This window comes from Ammospiza nelsoni, chromosome 19, assembly GCF_027579445.1.
Source record: "Ammospiza nelsoni isolate bAmmNel1 chromosome 19, bAmmNel1.pri, whole genome shotgun sequence".
Lineage (NCBI taxonomy): Eukaryota > Metazoa > Chordata > Aves > Passeriformes > Passerellidae > Ammospiza > Ammospiza nelsoni.
In genome coordinates this window covers 8,914,166-8,927,258 of record NC_080651.1, presented here as the reverse complement: position 1 = coordinate 8,927,258, position 13,093 = coordinate 8,914,166, and the positions used below count along the sequence as shown (strand labels likewise).

Genomic DNA, 13,093 nt, shown 5'->3' with positions numbered 1-13,093 from the left:
TTTTAGTTGTTTGGGTTTTTTTTTATATTAAGTATTGACATCCTGTCTAATTTTAAAGAATGTTTCCTCCTATTGTGTGTTATATTTATTCATTCTGAATGTCGCTAATAAAATTAAGTACAAGTTATGTGGCAAAGGCAGCTATTTCCCTTTCATTCTTATGCAGAAAAGACTTGACATCTCAGGACAGGCTGTTTTTATTTTCACAGTATGACAAAGACCCAGGAATTAAGCACACTAACATATTAAAATGCATTTTAAAGACCAGCATGGAATCCAATTCCTGTGAAAACTAGGGACACTGGGGATTTAGAAGAAACTTTCAAAAAACCCCATTTCCCAAATTCTTCTATTATTTTTCCTTTTACTCTCTTCTTTTTCCTTTGCGGGGTCGGGGTGGGGTGGCGGGGGGGAGAGGGTGGGTGTAAAACCTGAGTGAAATGGAAGATATAAATGACGATCAATCTAGCAAAGCAAGCAAACCCACTCCCAGTCCCATTTTCAAAGTGGCCAGTTTGCACTTAACTAGAAGGGAGAGGCACAGTGGGATCCTTGTACCAAAAGCCCTGGATTGAGCTGGGGGCCGGCCGTAGGATGGCTGCACTCCCCTGGCAAAGGTGGGCGTCTGACAGCACACCTGGCCCTCACCCTGCCCAGCAGCACAGCCCGGCACAGCCCCGCACGTCCCCCCCGGGCTGCCCCAGCACCTTTGGCTGCTGGTAGTGCTCCATGGCCATGGTGATGACGTTGAGGCCGATGACGCCGGTGATGAACAGATCCAGGTAGTGGCTGGTGCACATCTGGTGAATCAGGAGGCGGAAACGGGAGTAATCCGAGTAGTAGGGCTTACACTGAGCTTCTGCAGCGGGGAGGAGAGCGAGAGGCAAATCAAGGGATTTCTCTGCATCTTTCTCAACTCAATGCACCCTCACTCTCCAGCTCCAGAGATGATAAATTCTAGACCAATCACAGCAAAATACTGTCTTTTTTAATTCCTTTTTTCCTTGCTGGCATGTTACCATTTTTAATACGCAGCAGGGCTCTCGTCATCTTATATCCATTAAATGTTTTAATGGGACATGCTCTATACTCAGCCTTGTATCAGGGATCAGGGATGAGGGGAGCTGAGACTAGTGTGCTGCTAAAAAGAATTTTTCTCTGTAGGGAAATTTAAGTTAAATTTAAATTAAAATAACAATTTTTGTTTCTGTTGATCTTTAAAGTCCCCAAAGCATTAGAAAACCCAATTAATGGTCGTTTGCTAGGGATAGATTTTACTAACAATTGCCTAAAAACACAGGCCATTGAGTATGTGGTGGTCTTAGAAAGAGTGCAAACATATGATGTTCTTTGCAATAAACTGTAGAGACAACAGAATTCAACACCTTGGCTGTCAGAAAAATGGTCCATCAAAATACCAAGGAAAACTGATCAATGAGCCTTAGTGATCAGAAAATAACGATTTAGACAAGATTATCAAAACGCAGATTGCACTGTCCAACTGCATCCCATGTTTGGCTGCCTCAGGGACGACACATGGACTTTAGACCCCAAATGTTCCTAGAGATAAACTCATTTACTCACCTAATATCTAATGAGGAAATGCCAAGGCTGAGTATATAATTCAGTACAATTTTCAAGGAGGCATTATAATGCAGATTGATGTGGAAAGGGCTGTCTTGAAAATGTCAGAGTATAATATTACTCTCATAATTAGATGATCAACTGGTTATGAAAATTATTGAGCTGTAAGAATTGCACAGTTGATATTTAGTGCTCCAGAGCAAATGTACAGTGCTCCAGAGCAAATGTACAGTTCGATAGTCCAAGAAAAAAACTTTGGCAAAAATGATGCCAGGAAGCACAGGTTTGGGTTGCCCTAGGGGAATACTAATTTTAGAAGATTGTATTTTGCCTGGAAATAGAGCTCACTTTGTCAATAGCCAATGACAATGCAATCAAATCCATAGGTTTAAAGGTTTCATGTGCTCCCTGCCTCATAGGAGGATCCTGAAAAATAAGTTTTGGTTTTTTCTGTAGAGACAGACCTTTCCCTACCAGCCCAGGGACCAAAGGGAAAAAACACTCAGCAGTTTTATTCTGTAGGGGTTTGGAAGGCCCAAAATTCTGTTTCAGTGTCATCAAATGAAAGGCAGTATTAATATTCACTTTCTGATCTGCAGTGGGCTTTAGGTGATCTGCACCTAAGTGTGAAAGCACAGTATTGATGAAAAGGTCTATGAAATTAATTTTCATGCTGAATCTATTGAGTGCTTATGAAAAAAAGCAGACTAGTAGCTGCTGACTCACTCATAAAACTTTGTCAGATATCTCAGAATCTGCATAAATCTCCATAAAGTCAAGATATCTCGATCACATTATGCTAAATTATGACTAGCAAATTAACTAAAATGTTTGAATACAATTAGGTTAGGAATAGGACCTATTTTTATGAACCAACTTATCATCTCAGAAAGAAACACCATTGTAATTGGATCACTTACTTCTTCTATATTTATGTATAATTCACATTCAAAAAGAAAAATGTCAACGTTTCTACCTTTTCCTGCAATGGATTTGCTTATGAATAATGACACTGGAATTTAATTTTTTTTTCTCAGCTTTGACTGACAGATAATTCCAAATCCTACAGAATAGCACCAATGCTGTTAGAACAGAGAGAGGATTTAGAGAGAGGTTGTAAATGTTCCCTGTGCAGCGCTCCTGCACCTGGATTAGCCAGTGCATGACCTTATAAGCAGGGTTGCTAATTGTTGAGATATCTGCAAAGGCTTTTCCCCTTTCCACCACATCTCCTGTTCACCTTGCCCAGCACCCAGCCAACCCTCTCTAGATGCTGCTCTCACAGATGCCCTTGCAGTCTTGGAAAATTCCCAGTGATAAATGTCCCATCCTTCTCCATTAACTTTGTTAAGAGGAGATTTGGCAACCCACGCTTACAGGTTATGTCACCACTGGCTACCCCAGTGTCCCCATGTCAGCCATGCATCTTGGTGCCACACACAGGCTAACATGCTGCCTGAGGGCTAGGGATAAATCCCCACTGTGTCTAGGTAAGCAGGGAACTTCCTGAACAGATAAATCAGTTTTTACCATCGTGAAAATACCATTTCTTTAACTTGACCCTGCAGAGTTCTGCAGAGAATTTGGGATAGATCTGGTATAATTCCCCCTCTGCAAAGCCCCTGCCTCCTATGACACAGTGCCATTTGTAATTATTGCAATAAAGAGCTTAACAATACCAACATCTTGGGAAATACAGACATCTGTTAAACTCCAGGTGGTGAACTTCACAACTAACACAAGACCACATTACTGTACCGTTACAATACACTGTGTCAAGAACAACAAGAGCTCTGGGTTAGTCTTGGTTATTACTGGAAAGGTTAATGTGACTTCCAGGCACATATGGCATTAAAGAAAGGCAGAGAGCAAACCAACAAAGAGGAAATGGCAGAATGAGAAAATATGAGGAAATACAGCAAAAGCCCACTACGAGATACCAGGCTGGTAAACAAGGTGTAAATCAAGCTGCTTCACCAGGGCTGGGGGCCAAGGCAGAGGGAGAAGCAGGTCAAGTCTGGAGATCATTCCACAGGACAGACTTGGCTCAGACAGTGGATCCTGAGAGATTTCCTCCTAACCCAGGCAGGAAGGGGATGCTGCAGCCAGCTGGGAGCTGGTCTGAGCAAGTGATGGTGGTCCTGACTGTGCTGGCATGGGAAGCAGTGCCTGGAGCGGAGGGCACTTGGCTTCAGCTCATCCCTTCTATGGGCTCTCAACTTAGGTTGTATCCCAAGCTTCAGTACTCAACTCTTGGCATCAAGCTCTAGGATTATTATTGATCCCCTTGACATGGTCTGGGAACTCACCACTGTTCCCTCCTGTTTGGCTGGAAAGGAAATGACCATTGCTGTTGCAGGATAAATATTTCCCATTCCTAACCCCTGTCTAACTTTTCCCAGGCCAGGTGCCCTTGGGATTCAGAGATCCCAGACTGGGTTTGGGGCACCAAACCCTGCACTCCATTTTTTGATGGCAGTGGGATGTCACCTGTGAAACATCACCAGTGCCCAGCAGAGCAGCACTGGGGCACCCCTGTTTTTGTGGGACAGTGCCACTCCCAGAATCTCCAGGGCTCGGCAGGGAGTGGGACTTGGGCCACTTTCTTCCCATTAACTGCATTTTTGGGGGGGAATCAAGCTGAGCATGCAGCTCCAAAATAACTCCAAGGAGCATCTGCCTCCTAATATAGCCCTGTCAAGAGAGAAATTGCCACTTTCCCTGAGGTGACTTCGAGCTGGAAGTGCGTGGGCACGGGAAATTGGAATTCACAAGAGTGGGACAATTCCATTACTGTCTCCTTCAGCTTCTTCCTTCTCCTATAATAAGGGAATTAACTGCTTTGCAGGTTTGAGTATCTGGAGGACAGTGGCAAACCAGTGAGCAACTGAGCCCATGACGCAGCTGGATTTACAAAATGTATCAAGAATATTATTAGGTTAAAAAGTAGTTTGCACTGAAGAAACTTGTTTTATTTAAACACAGAGTTTTACTTGGCTTTTATTGTACTGAATGGATTTATTTAAAAAAAAAAAAGTGAAATGGAAAATGATAAATTATTTCCACTGTGAAGATTCCAGTTGTGATAAAATGTAGACTTGGAGAAAAAATAAAGGAAAAAATAAAATTATAAAATATTTCACTGAGCACCAGGCAGCAGCACACACACACACACACACACACACACAATATCATCTTGTCTTCACAGAAAGAGAAAAGACGCCCTCTGAAAGTGCCAAGATGTGGGCAAGCTTTGGGTCAGAACTCCAGATTCCTCACTGAACCAGAGGAAGTTCATCTACTGCACCTGGGGACTCATTCCCTAAATTCCCAACAGTCAGGTTCAGAAATAAAACCCTTCTATTTCTCATGTTGGTGCCTGCAGAGCAGCATGGCACATTCACTAGCACTGGATCCAAAGAAAAGACAGCAAAAGGAAACACACAGCACAGATCTGACAATTGTACACATCTTAAGGGCAAATGTTAAGAGATTTTCTGAGCCTGCAAGGAATAATGGAGGGGTTTGGAATGAGTTCAGTGTCTTAAAAATAACATAAGACAGTCTTGATGCAACTCTGTAGGACCAGAAGAGGAGTCACAATCAAGCAAAAAGAAGAAAAGTAACCAGATCACCAAACCCAGTGAGAGCCCCTCCCTCACGCTGCCCCCAGTTCACAGGAGAGGCCAAGAGGCCCAGCAAGAGCAGCAAGAAAGACATCAAAGAAATATAAACATCGGGAATGGCAATGGGAAGGAGATTCAGGATTTATTAAAGCATGTTGTGATAACTTCCAACAAGGCCTTAGAAATACAAGGTAGAATCTCTGTCTCCTTGAGTTATCTCTGCAGTGAAAGCCAATTTTTATTTAATCAAAACTCCCTGCAATCTAAGAGAGATGGATGGAGCCCTGCACCCATCTCTCACAGGCTGCCAGCAGTGGCAGCCTGTGCACAGGTGAGAGTTTTAATAGCACAATTTTTGTAGTGTATTATTTTTGTCGAAAATTACAGCTATATTTGTTTTTATGTTGCTGCCTCTTTAAATATTCAGGCTAATATTCTTAAGTTATGAATTAAACAAAATGCTTTCCAGATCAAAGCTTCTCCTAAAAGTAAAAAGAGCAAGGGATGGATTTGCAGCCCTGAGCATCATCCTGAGAAGGGGGCTGGGAAAGGGAAGGGTGAGCGAGCTGTGGGTCAAAAACGACAGCTCAGACCCCATTAGTGTTGAGCCCAGCTGCTCCATCTCCACCAGTACCTGAAAAGGCTTTGAGGTGGTATCTTTATTTTTTTTAATTTACAAAATGCTTCATGGATTGAGCAACTCTTAATCAATGCACAGAATTTACACACTGGGCAGCACAATGACTACATCCTGTGTCCACAGCAGGGGTTGGTGTGGGGTTGAGTTCCCTGTTGAAGCACTGAAGCTTTGCCCTATACTGAATTTTACCCTGCTGAAAAAAAACACTCCCTGGAGTACAGTGTTTGTAGAGCAATAAGCAAGGGCTGAAGAAATAATGAAATATCTTCCCTAAGCTTTCCGAAGACACACACCTGAAAATCATTAAGACTCCTAAGCTGGTTGTTGGAAAGCTAAAGTCAACAGTAGAGGACCCATTTTCACAGTCCAGTCATTATTCTCTTCAGAAAAAAAAAAAAAAAAGCTAAAAGAACAAAAAAAAAAAAAAAAAAAAAAACCAAAAAAAAGGCCATGAAAAGTCTGACACTGTCTTAATGAAAACCAGAGGGGAAAAAAAAAAAATACTGAACAACGTAAGATGATCGAGGAGTAAATTAAGGGTTTGCAAGTGTCAGTGCTGAGGCAGGCCTGCAGACCTGCAGCTCAGGATGAGATGCGTGTGCCATGAAGGAAGCAAACGAGCCTTGCACACACACACGGTTTAGTGGGACGCCTCAGCCGCGGTGGCAACCGTTAGTGACACAGCACTGCCATTCAGAGGGACGCGACGTGCCAGCTGCCCAGTACCTTGCACTGCACTGGCTGAGCTCTCCATTAATACATCATCCAGCATTAGATCTAAAAGAACGAAACGGCATTAATCACCCAGCAGGACACACAGCAAGACTCCCCAGCCCCTGTGGAGGTTCCTTTGGCTCTCTGTTGCCTCTGCCAGGAGCGTTTCCTTGTGGGATCCTTGTGCCTCGTGCAGGGTGGGCTCAGGTACATGTGAAAAAGAAAGAGCTCTTGTGCTTCTCCCTCTTGTGAAAGCCCAAGACATCCCCAAGAACCCCCTCAGTCGATGCTGAAGACACTGCTGAAGGACCATCTGGGACTCTTCCTGCTGGGACAGCAATACCTCACAGTGACCACTCCTGCACCTGCCCACATCTCAGATCTCACGCGCCTCCCCAGTTTTTAGACACCGGATTGGATAAATGTATTGGAATAAGTCTACAACCAAAAATGACCGTGCCACCAGTCAGATGTCAATGTCTGTCTGTATTTGGCAACCCTAGGCTGGTTTGGGCATCTGGGGTCACTCAGGAAGCCCAGCTGAAAGGAACCCCCATGCAGTTGCTGGCACAATTCCAGCCCTAGCCATGGTTTCGTCTGCAAGTTCCCACTGTGCAGAACAAAGTTAAGCAATGGCATCTGCTGCCTCTGAGGGGAAAGCTGGACACAATCAATTAAAACTAATGTTTCACTGAGCATGGATTGGGAAAACTGTTCAGAAGCGATTTGGAGGACTTCATACTTTACTCTTGAAAGGTTTTTATGGCAATTGAATACTCAGCAATATTTGATCCTCAGTAAAGTATCTGTTTATTGCCTCTTTAATGAGGTATTTCATAGCACTGAATGAATAACTGCATCTCCAAGGATGGTTTGTGATTCCTTCCCTGTGGGAAATTGCCCAGACTTACATCTTTTCTTCATCTAGTTCCTCTAGCATTACAAATAAAGTAATTAATAATACTTAAACATCTATTTTTTTCTGCATAAATATCAGCATTCCAAAACTGAAACCTTAAATAGCAATTGTTCTATCCAACCTTTAAAATCCTTTTCTAAGTCATCAGTCTTAAACTGGGCTTGGGAACTTGAGCTAAGCAAAAGAGCTTCCTAGGCATCTTCTTGAGGGAGAAAAAGAAAACCCAAAAAAACATGCAACAAAAAAACCTCTTTCCATCTGCGTCCCACTCAGCTGAGAACAGTCCAATGTGTCCTCCAGTGCTCTTGGGGGAAGCCTCCTACTTTACACTGGCCAGTGAGGGAAGCAGGCTCTCGGCATAAACCTGAGTGTGATGGTCAGGGGCTGGTGTGACATATCCTGTTTTGTAAGACGTTTTGTAACCTGTGAAGCTCACGGGAGTAAAAGATGTGACCAAAGGAAATGGTTGGGGAAATGCTGAACGCAGAGAGGCTGAGGCAGCGCCGTGGTAACATGGTTCTGCGATTAAGCCTGCAACAACTATTAAACACCTCTTAGGCTTTAAAAAAAAAACAAAAACAGACAATATCACCAGCTCTGGGAACAAGCACCTAATCAGATAGCCTTTTAAACAGTCCTGAAGTCTGTCAAAGATAGAGAAGTGAGAGGGGACAGGGACAGAGCAGGAGGCGGACTGACCAGGGAGAGAATGTGCGAGGCTGTGGACAGGAAGGGCAATGGAGAAAGTTCAGTCAGAAGAGAGAGCATGCAAGAAGAGCACCTCCAATCTGTGGCCTCTGGCTAACTTATTTCTGAATTATTCAACTACATTAAAATGAAAAGAGACTAAGAGACAAATGTCAGTTTGGAGACTTTTGGCAGAGTGGGATCTTTCCTTGTTTCACGTGTAGAGCCTCCTCTAGGCAGGGCTGCACACTTGCACATCTAGTTTGGAGTTGGGTTCAATTTGCATCAGCACTATTTTGTGTAGTTAGTTACTCTCCTTGTCTGGTTGGTTTTTTGTCTTCTAATCTGTATTTCTCAAGCAAATGCATTGATATGTTTCTCTATGGAGTTTTAAAGCATTACTAGAATGAGATGGCTCTATTATTTTATTACATTCTTGAATAGCAGTGGTGCTACTGTGCCAATAAATAAACCTGCTTGATAAATGGGACAGGTAACATCACTGTGGCAATACAAGACTGTAATAAACCAAATAGTGAATCCAGTTATCAGCAACAGTGCTCATGACTGAGATTTATGATGCCATCCAGCACTACTGATCTTTGCAGTTGTCACTATTTGTGTAACACTGAGCTCTGCTATCCAAGAAGCTCCAAGCCTGATTAATATTATTTTTTAATTTAAATAACCCCCAATAGAAAGGTCATTGCAAATCATGCAGCCATTAAAAAGGCTTCCTTGGCTCCTTGTTCGGCCTAAAATGACACTATTTCCTTCATGCAAATTTTATAGCTGGACATGCTTTTGGGAGAAGAATTATCACCAGATGCGAGGCAGGGAGGGGAGGGAGGAGGGGATTATGTGGAAGGTCAAGCAGGACTCAGAAAGATGTGGAAAGACTACCGACCAGCCATCTGTTTCTCCTTACTCCTTCTCTTTTTCTCCAGCCGCCGGAGCCTTTTTTCCTCCCGCCTCTTGGCTTCTTCCTCCTCCTGGTGCTGCCGACACTTGTGGAAATTCTCCACCACCACCCCCACAAACATGTTGAGGACGAAGAAGGCCACAATCAGCAAGAAGGAAATGAAGTAGAGGAGCATCCATGGATTGTAGTTCATGACTGGCTGCAAAGTGGAGGAAGGCAAATTTCAACTGAATCTCAAAAAGAAGAATGGGAACAAATTGATACAGCTGTGCCATCCACAGAACTCACAGCCCTTTCAGGCAGGCTGCTCTGCTCTTCCTGAAAATTAGAGCTTGCTGAGACATTTTAACTGAATGCTCCTAAAACGTGTGTTGAGGACAGAAGCACCACCTCTCTTCTGCAAAAAGGACAGCAGCATCCTTTGCAGCTACTGTAGGTCCCTCATTGACAACCTCTACATACACAAAGCACTTCTTTTCTCCTGAAATGACCAAACTGCTTAAAAAGTCAAACCATCCTTTGATAGGTGCGCTTCTCCTAACACGAGTTACACCATGATACAAAATCTGTAGGGAGAGTGTTGAGTACAAATCCAGACTTTTTACTAACTCATCACATCTCTCAACTTGGATTAAATACCACCCTGCATCCTAATTTCATAAGCCCATTTGACAGTGGAAGACCACAGTACCTTGCAAAACAAGAGCTAAAATACGTGGCCTTTGACAAGTCATTTGTTACAGCTCTGCTGCAGCCTGTACCTGCTGGTCGACTCCCACAGCATCCAAGCCATCGTACATGATATCCACCCACCCGTCCTTGGAGGCCAGGACAAACAGAGACATCAGGGCCTAGAAACGCATGGAAAAACAGTGAGACACAGTTGCACTAAACCTTTTTTACTTGCAACATCTTACTCCACCTTGCCTTTTCCTGCCTGATAATGGGACACTTTGATGACCAAGATTTCTCTTGGCAGCAAAACCTATCAATGCCAATGCCTGGTTCAGCAATGAACAGTAATTCGGAAGCCACAGTGCTGAAGACAAAAGTGGCTTCATTTCCACCCTCTGGGTCTCTACTGCTCTCAACTAATTAGTTCCTACCACACTGCTAAAAAAAGGCTGCGTTGCAGAGATGGCTGAAAATGTCCAGCTCTATTAGACAAGCCCTTCTGCAAGATATATTTGGTTTGTTATGTAGCAGTGAAGCAATTAAGTGCTTCATGAAGCCACATGTGCTTGTTCTGTTCCGAAAAGAAGTGTATGCCTGCTTGGAAACACTGCCTTTGGGAATTACAGAGACAGAATGCTGTGTATGTGAACTGAATATTTACTGTGGCTGGCACTGCCCCGTAGGAAAATCCCATGGGATAATAAGCCACAGGTTTTAAGTCAAGGAGGTAAAGGAGCAAAGAAGCAGATTACCGTTCTATTAATACCTGGCCAAGATTATCAAAATTATACTTGTGCCGGACCCATTTGTAGCTTGCTTCTGTACAATCCGATTTATTTGTGATGTTTCTGGTGTCCTCCCCCTGGCACACAAAAAACTTGCCTTTGAAAAGCTGCAAAACAAGCAAAGAGAGGAAGTGTCAGGGTTCATTCCACAGGATTTCTATGCAGGTGATGGGCATTTATCCAGGGTTCTCGCACAGCGCAGGCCAACCAGAGCTGTCAAGGGAACTGACCTGATTCATACAGGTTATTAAGACTGAGCAGCCTGTATAAGACACACCTAATGAGAAAATGCATGATTTCACATCGTTTTGGACACCCACCTCATGCATTAAGCTGTCTGGCTCAGCGATCTGAGACTCACCTAAAGGCCTTTGCTCCTACACTTGTTAGCTCAAGTGTAGCCCCAGCCAATAGCCCAGATCAGCTAATGGCATCTTATCACATGTGGAACAATTCTGGTGACTCTCAGTCCAGTTAACAACAAATGAAGTCTAACAGGGGCCCTCTGTCAGCAGAGAAAAGGTGGCAGCAAAGAGACCCAGTGATGGACTAATCTCTGCTCATGGAGGTCACAAGGGGACACTTCCCAGGGGAGATGAGCCTCTGGGGTGACATTCGTGTTGAATCAAGACTGCTGTCAGTCCTGCCCTGCTCTCTGATTCTGGGTGCTGTGCCCCAGCTGTCATAAAGCTCTGCAGTCTGCAGAGTCACTGAAATTATTCCCTGTGCACAGCTTAAGGAGCCAAGCCCAGACAGTGCTGGGTACCTGATCCTGAGCTTATTTCGTCTGGTTTATGCCTAGGGGGATGCAATTCCTGGAGAGTCAGCTCCTTAGTTATACCTGCATGAGGAACAGGAGCCTCCACGTGCTTAATTCTAGACCTGGTGCTTCCCACGCGTGGAACAGAAAGTGGCAGGGGTTGATTACTGCTTCAGACAGGGTGATTGATGGTAGCAGGATGGATGGTATCAAATCCCAGGAGACAGCCAACAAATCTACTTTTATTTGCTGACAGAAGTTATTGACATTACTGTTGGAAAGTGAGGGGAAATGGCAACCTGCTCTCCAGGCTCCTTAAAACACCACCTGGGTATACTGAGAAGAGACACTGATGGGGTTTGATCCGTTGTTCTAGACAAATAACAGTAGAAATAATAGTGAACAAGATAAATTCACACACTGCTCCATGGGTTTCCTCCAGAAATCAACAGCAGGAAGATGGTCTCTAGGCATGCAAAATTAATCACTGCTCAATGCAATCACAGAAATTTTGGATGTAAGAAGTATTCCCTGATCTTTCCATGGAGAAACACTATCAGTGGTAAGGCAGACTGGGGAGATATACTCCTCACAGAGAAAAATTTTAATTAAGCAGGAAGGTAAATAAATGGTTCTAGTATATTGTCTGTAAATATAACTTCTCCAGGAGCTGGACTGTAATACCACTCAGGTGGGAGCAGTAACAGTGCTCCTGACAGGGTTTGGAAATACAAAGCTCAATTTGTAAAAACATTGATCCTTGTCAGTACTTCACAGTTGGGCACTTCTGAAAGGAAAAGACCCAGTGTTTCTTACTGGACTTGCTTTATCCACCTATTTCTTCTATCTTATAAATGACCATTCACACATGGGCAGCTCTACAATCAAAACAGTTTTGCTAAGAGGACACACCATTAGAAACTTTGATGTCTGGATTTTAATAGATTAAAACCATTAAAATAGATTTAATAGTTTGAACCCCAGCTTATATTTAAATGGAAAAACTAACTGTAAGTGAGTGATCATCTTTTTATAGAAAATAGCTCTGGCCTCATCTTACATCTAATTAGACATAAATATTCACTGAGAATTTTGCATCCTGAATACAGGATCAGTCTTGCTTGTATCTACCTCTGAATCACATCAATAGTCATGACAATTTAACATAAAGCTGCAAGTCACCAGGGAAAGCATCACAATTAGCAGGGATGAAATTCAAAGAGCATACTGCAAGTTTTGTTTTCTGGCATAAATTTTCTCATAAGTGTTAGATTGTTTTATGGGATATGCTTAGTTTTATGAGTCTGTTCAATATAATGGATGGATGTTGTTATGCTGTAATGCTAAACCAATCTAGATGCTGAGGTGGTTATGGATGGTATGATTTTCTTCCCTGTTTATTTTCAATGCTGTATTTATTATTTAAGCAGTATGTTAGAGTAAAATATTATATAAGATACCTTTCCAAAACAAAGCCAAATAGAGTTTCTTTCCAAAAGACAGCTGTGACAGATCAGATAAACTTCAGAAAGAAGTAAGTGTTATGTCAGAATATTTATATGAAGCAATCTCTTCTTCCCAGGTAATGAGAAACCAGTTGCATTGGAAACTGCCACAGTCCCCCTGGGTTCCTGCACTCCTGGGACTGAGAATATTGCCAGCAGATCTGGCAGGAAACAGACTCAGAAATCTTTGTTTCTGCAAGCTTTCAGTTACACAAACTGTCAGAATCTGAATGCATCTCCAGTTCAAGGTCTCTCTGGAGTTTACAAGCGAATGAT

The 13,093-nt window shown here is 43.1% G+C and overlaps 1 protein-coding gene across 1 annotated transcript in view; it reads right to left on the bottom strand.

Moving 5' to 3' along the window:
* The window catches only part of CACNA1G (calcium voltage-gated channel subunit alpha1 G), a 144,346-nt gene that overhangs the window by 22,128 nt on the left and 109,125 nt on the right, over positions 1–13,093 (bottom strand). The window contains exons 25-29 of the mRNA XM_059485667.1: positions 10,534–10,659; positions 9,854–9,943; positions 9,078–9,291; positions 6,577–6,627; positions 708–859 (exon numbers count right to left, since the gene is read on the bottom strand). Coding sequence (XP_059341650.1) covers positions 708–859; positions 6,577–6,627; positions 9,078–9,291; positions 9,854–9,943; positions 10,534–10,659 — 633 coding nt within the window. The remainder of the gene's footprint in view (positions 1–707; positions 860–6,576; positions 6,628–9,077; positions 9,292–9,853; positions 9,944–10,533; positions 10,660–13,093) is intronic.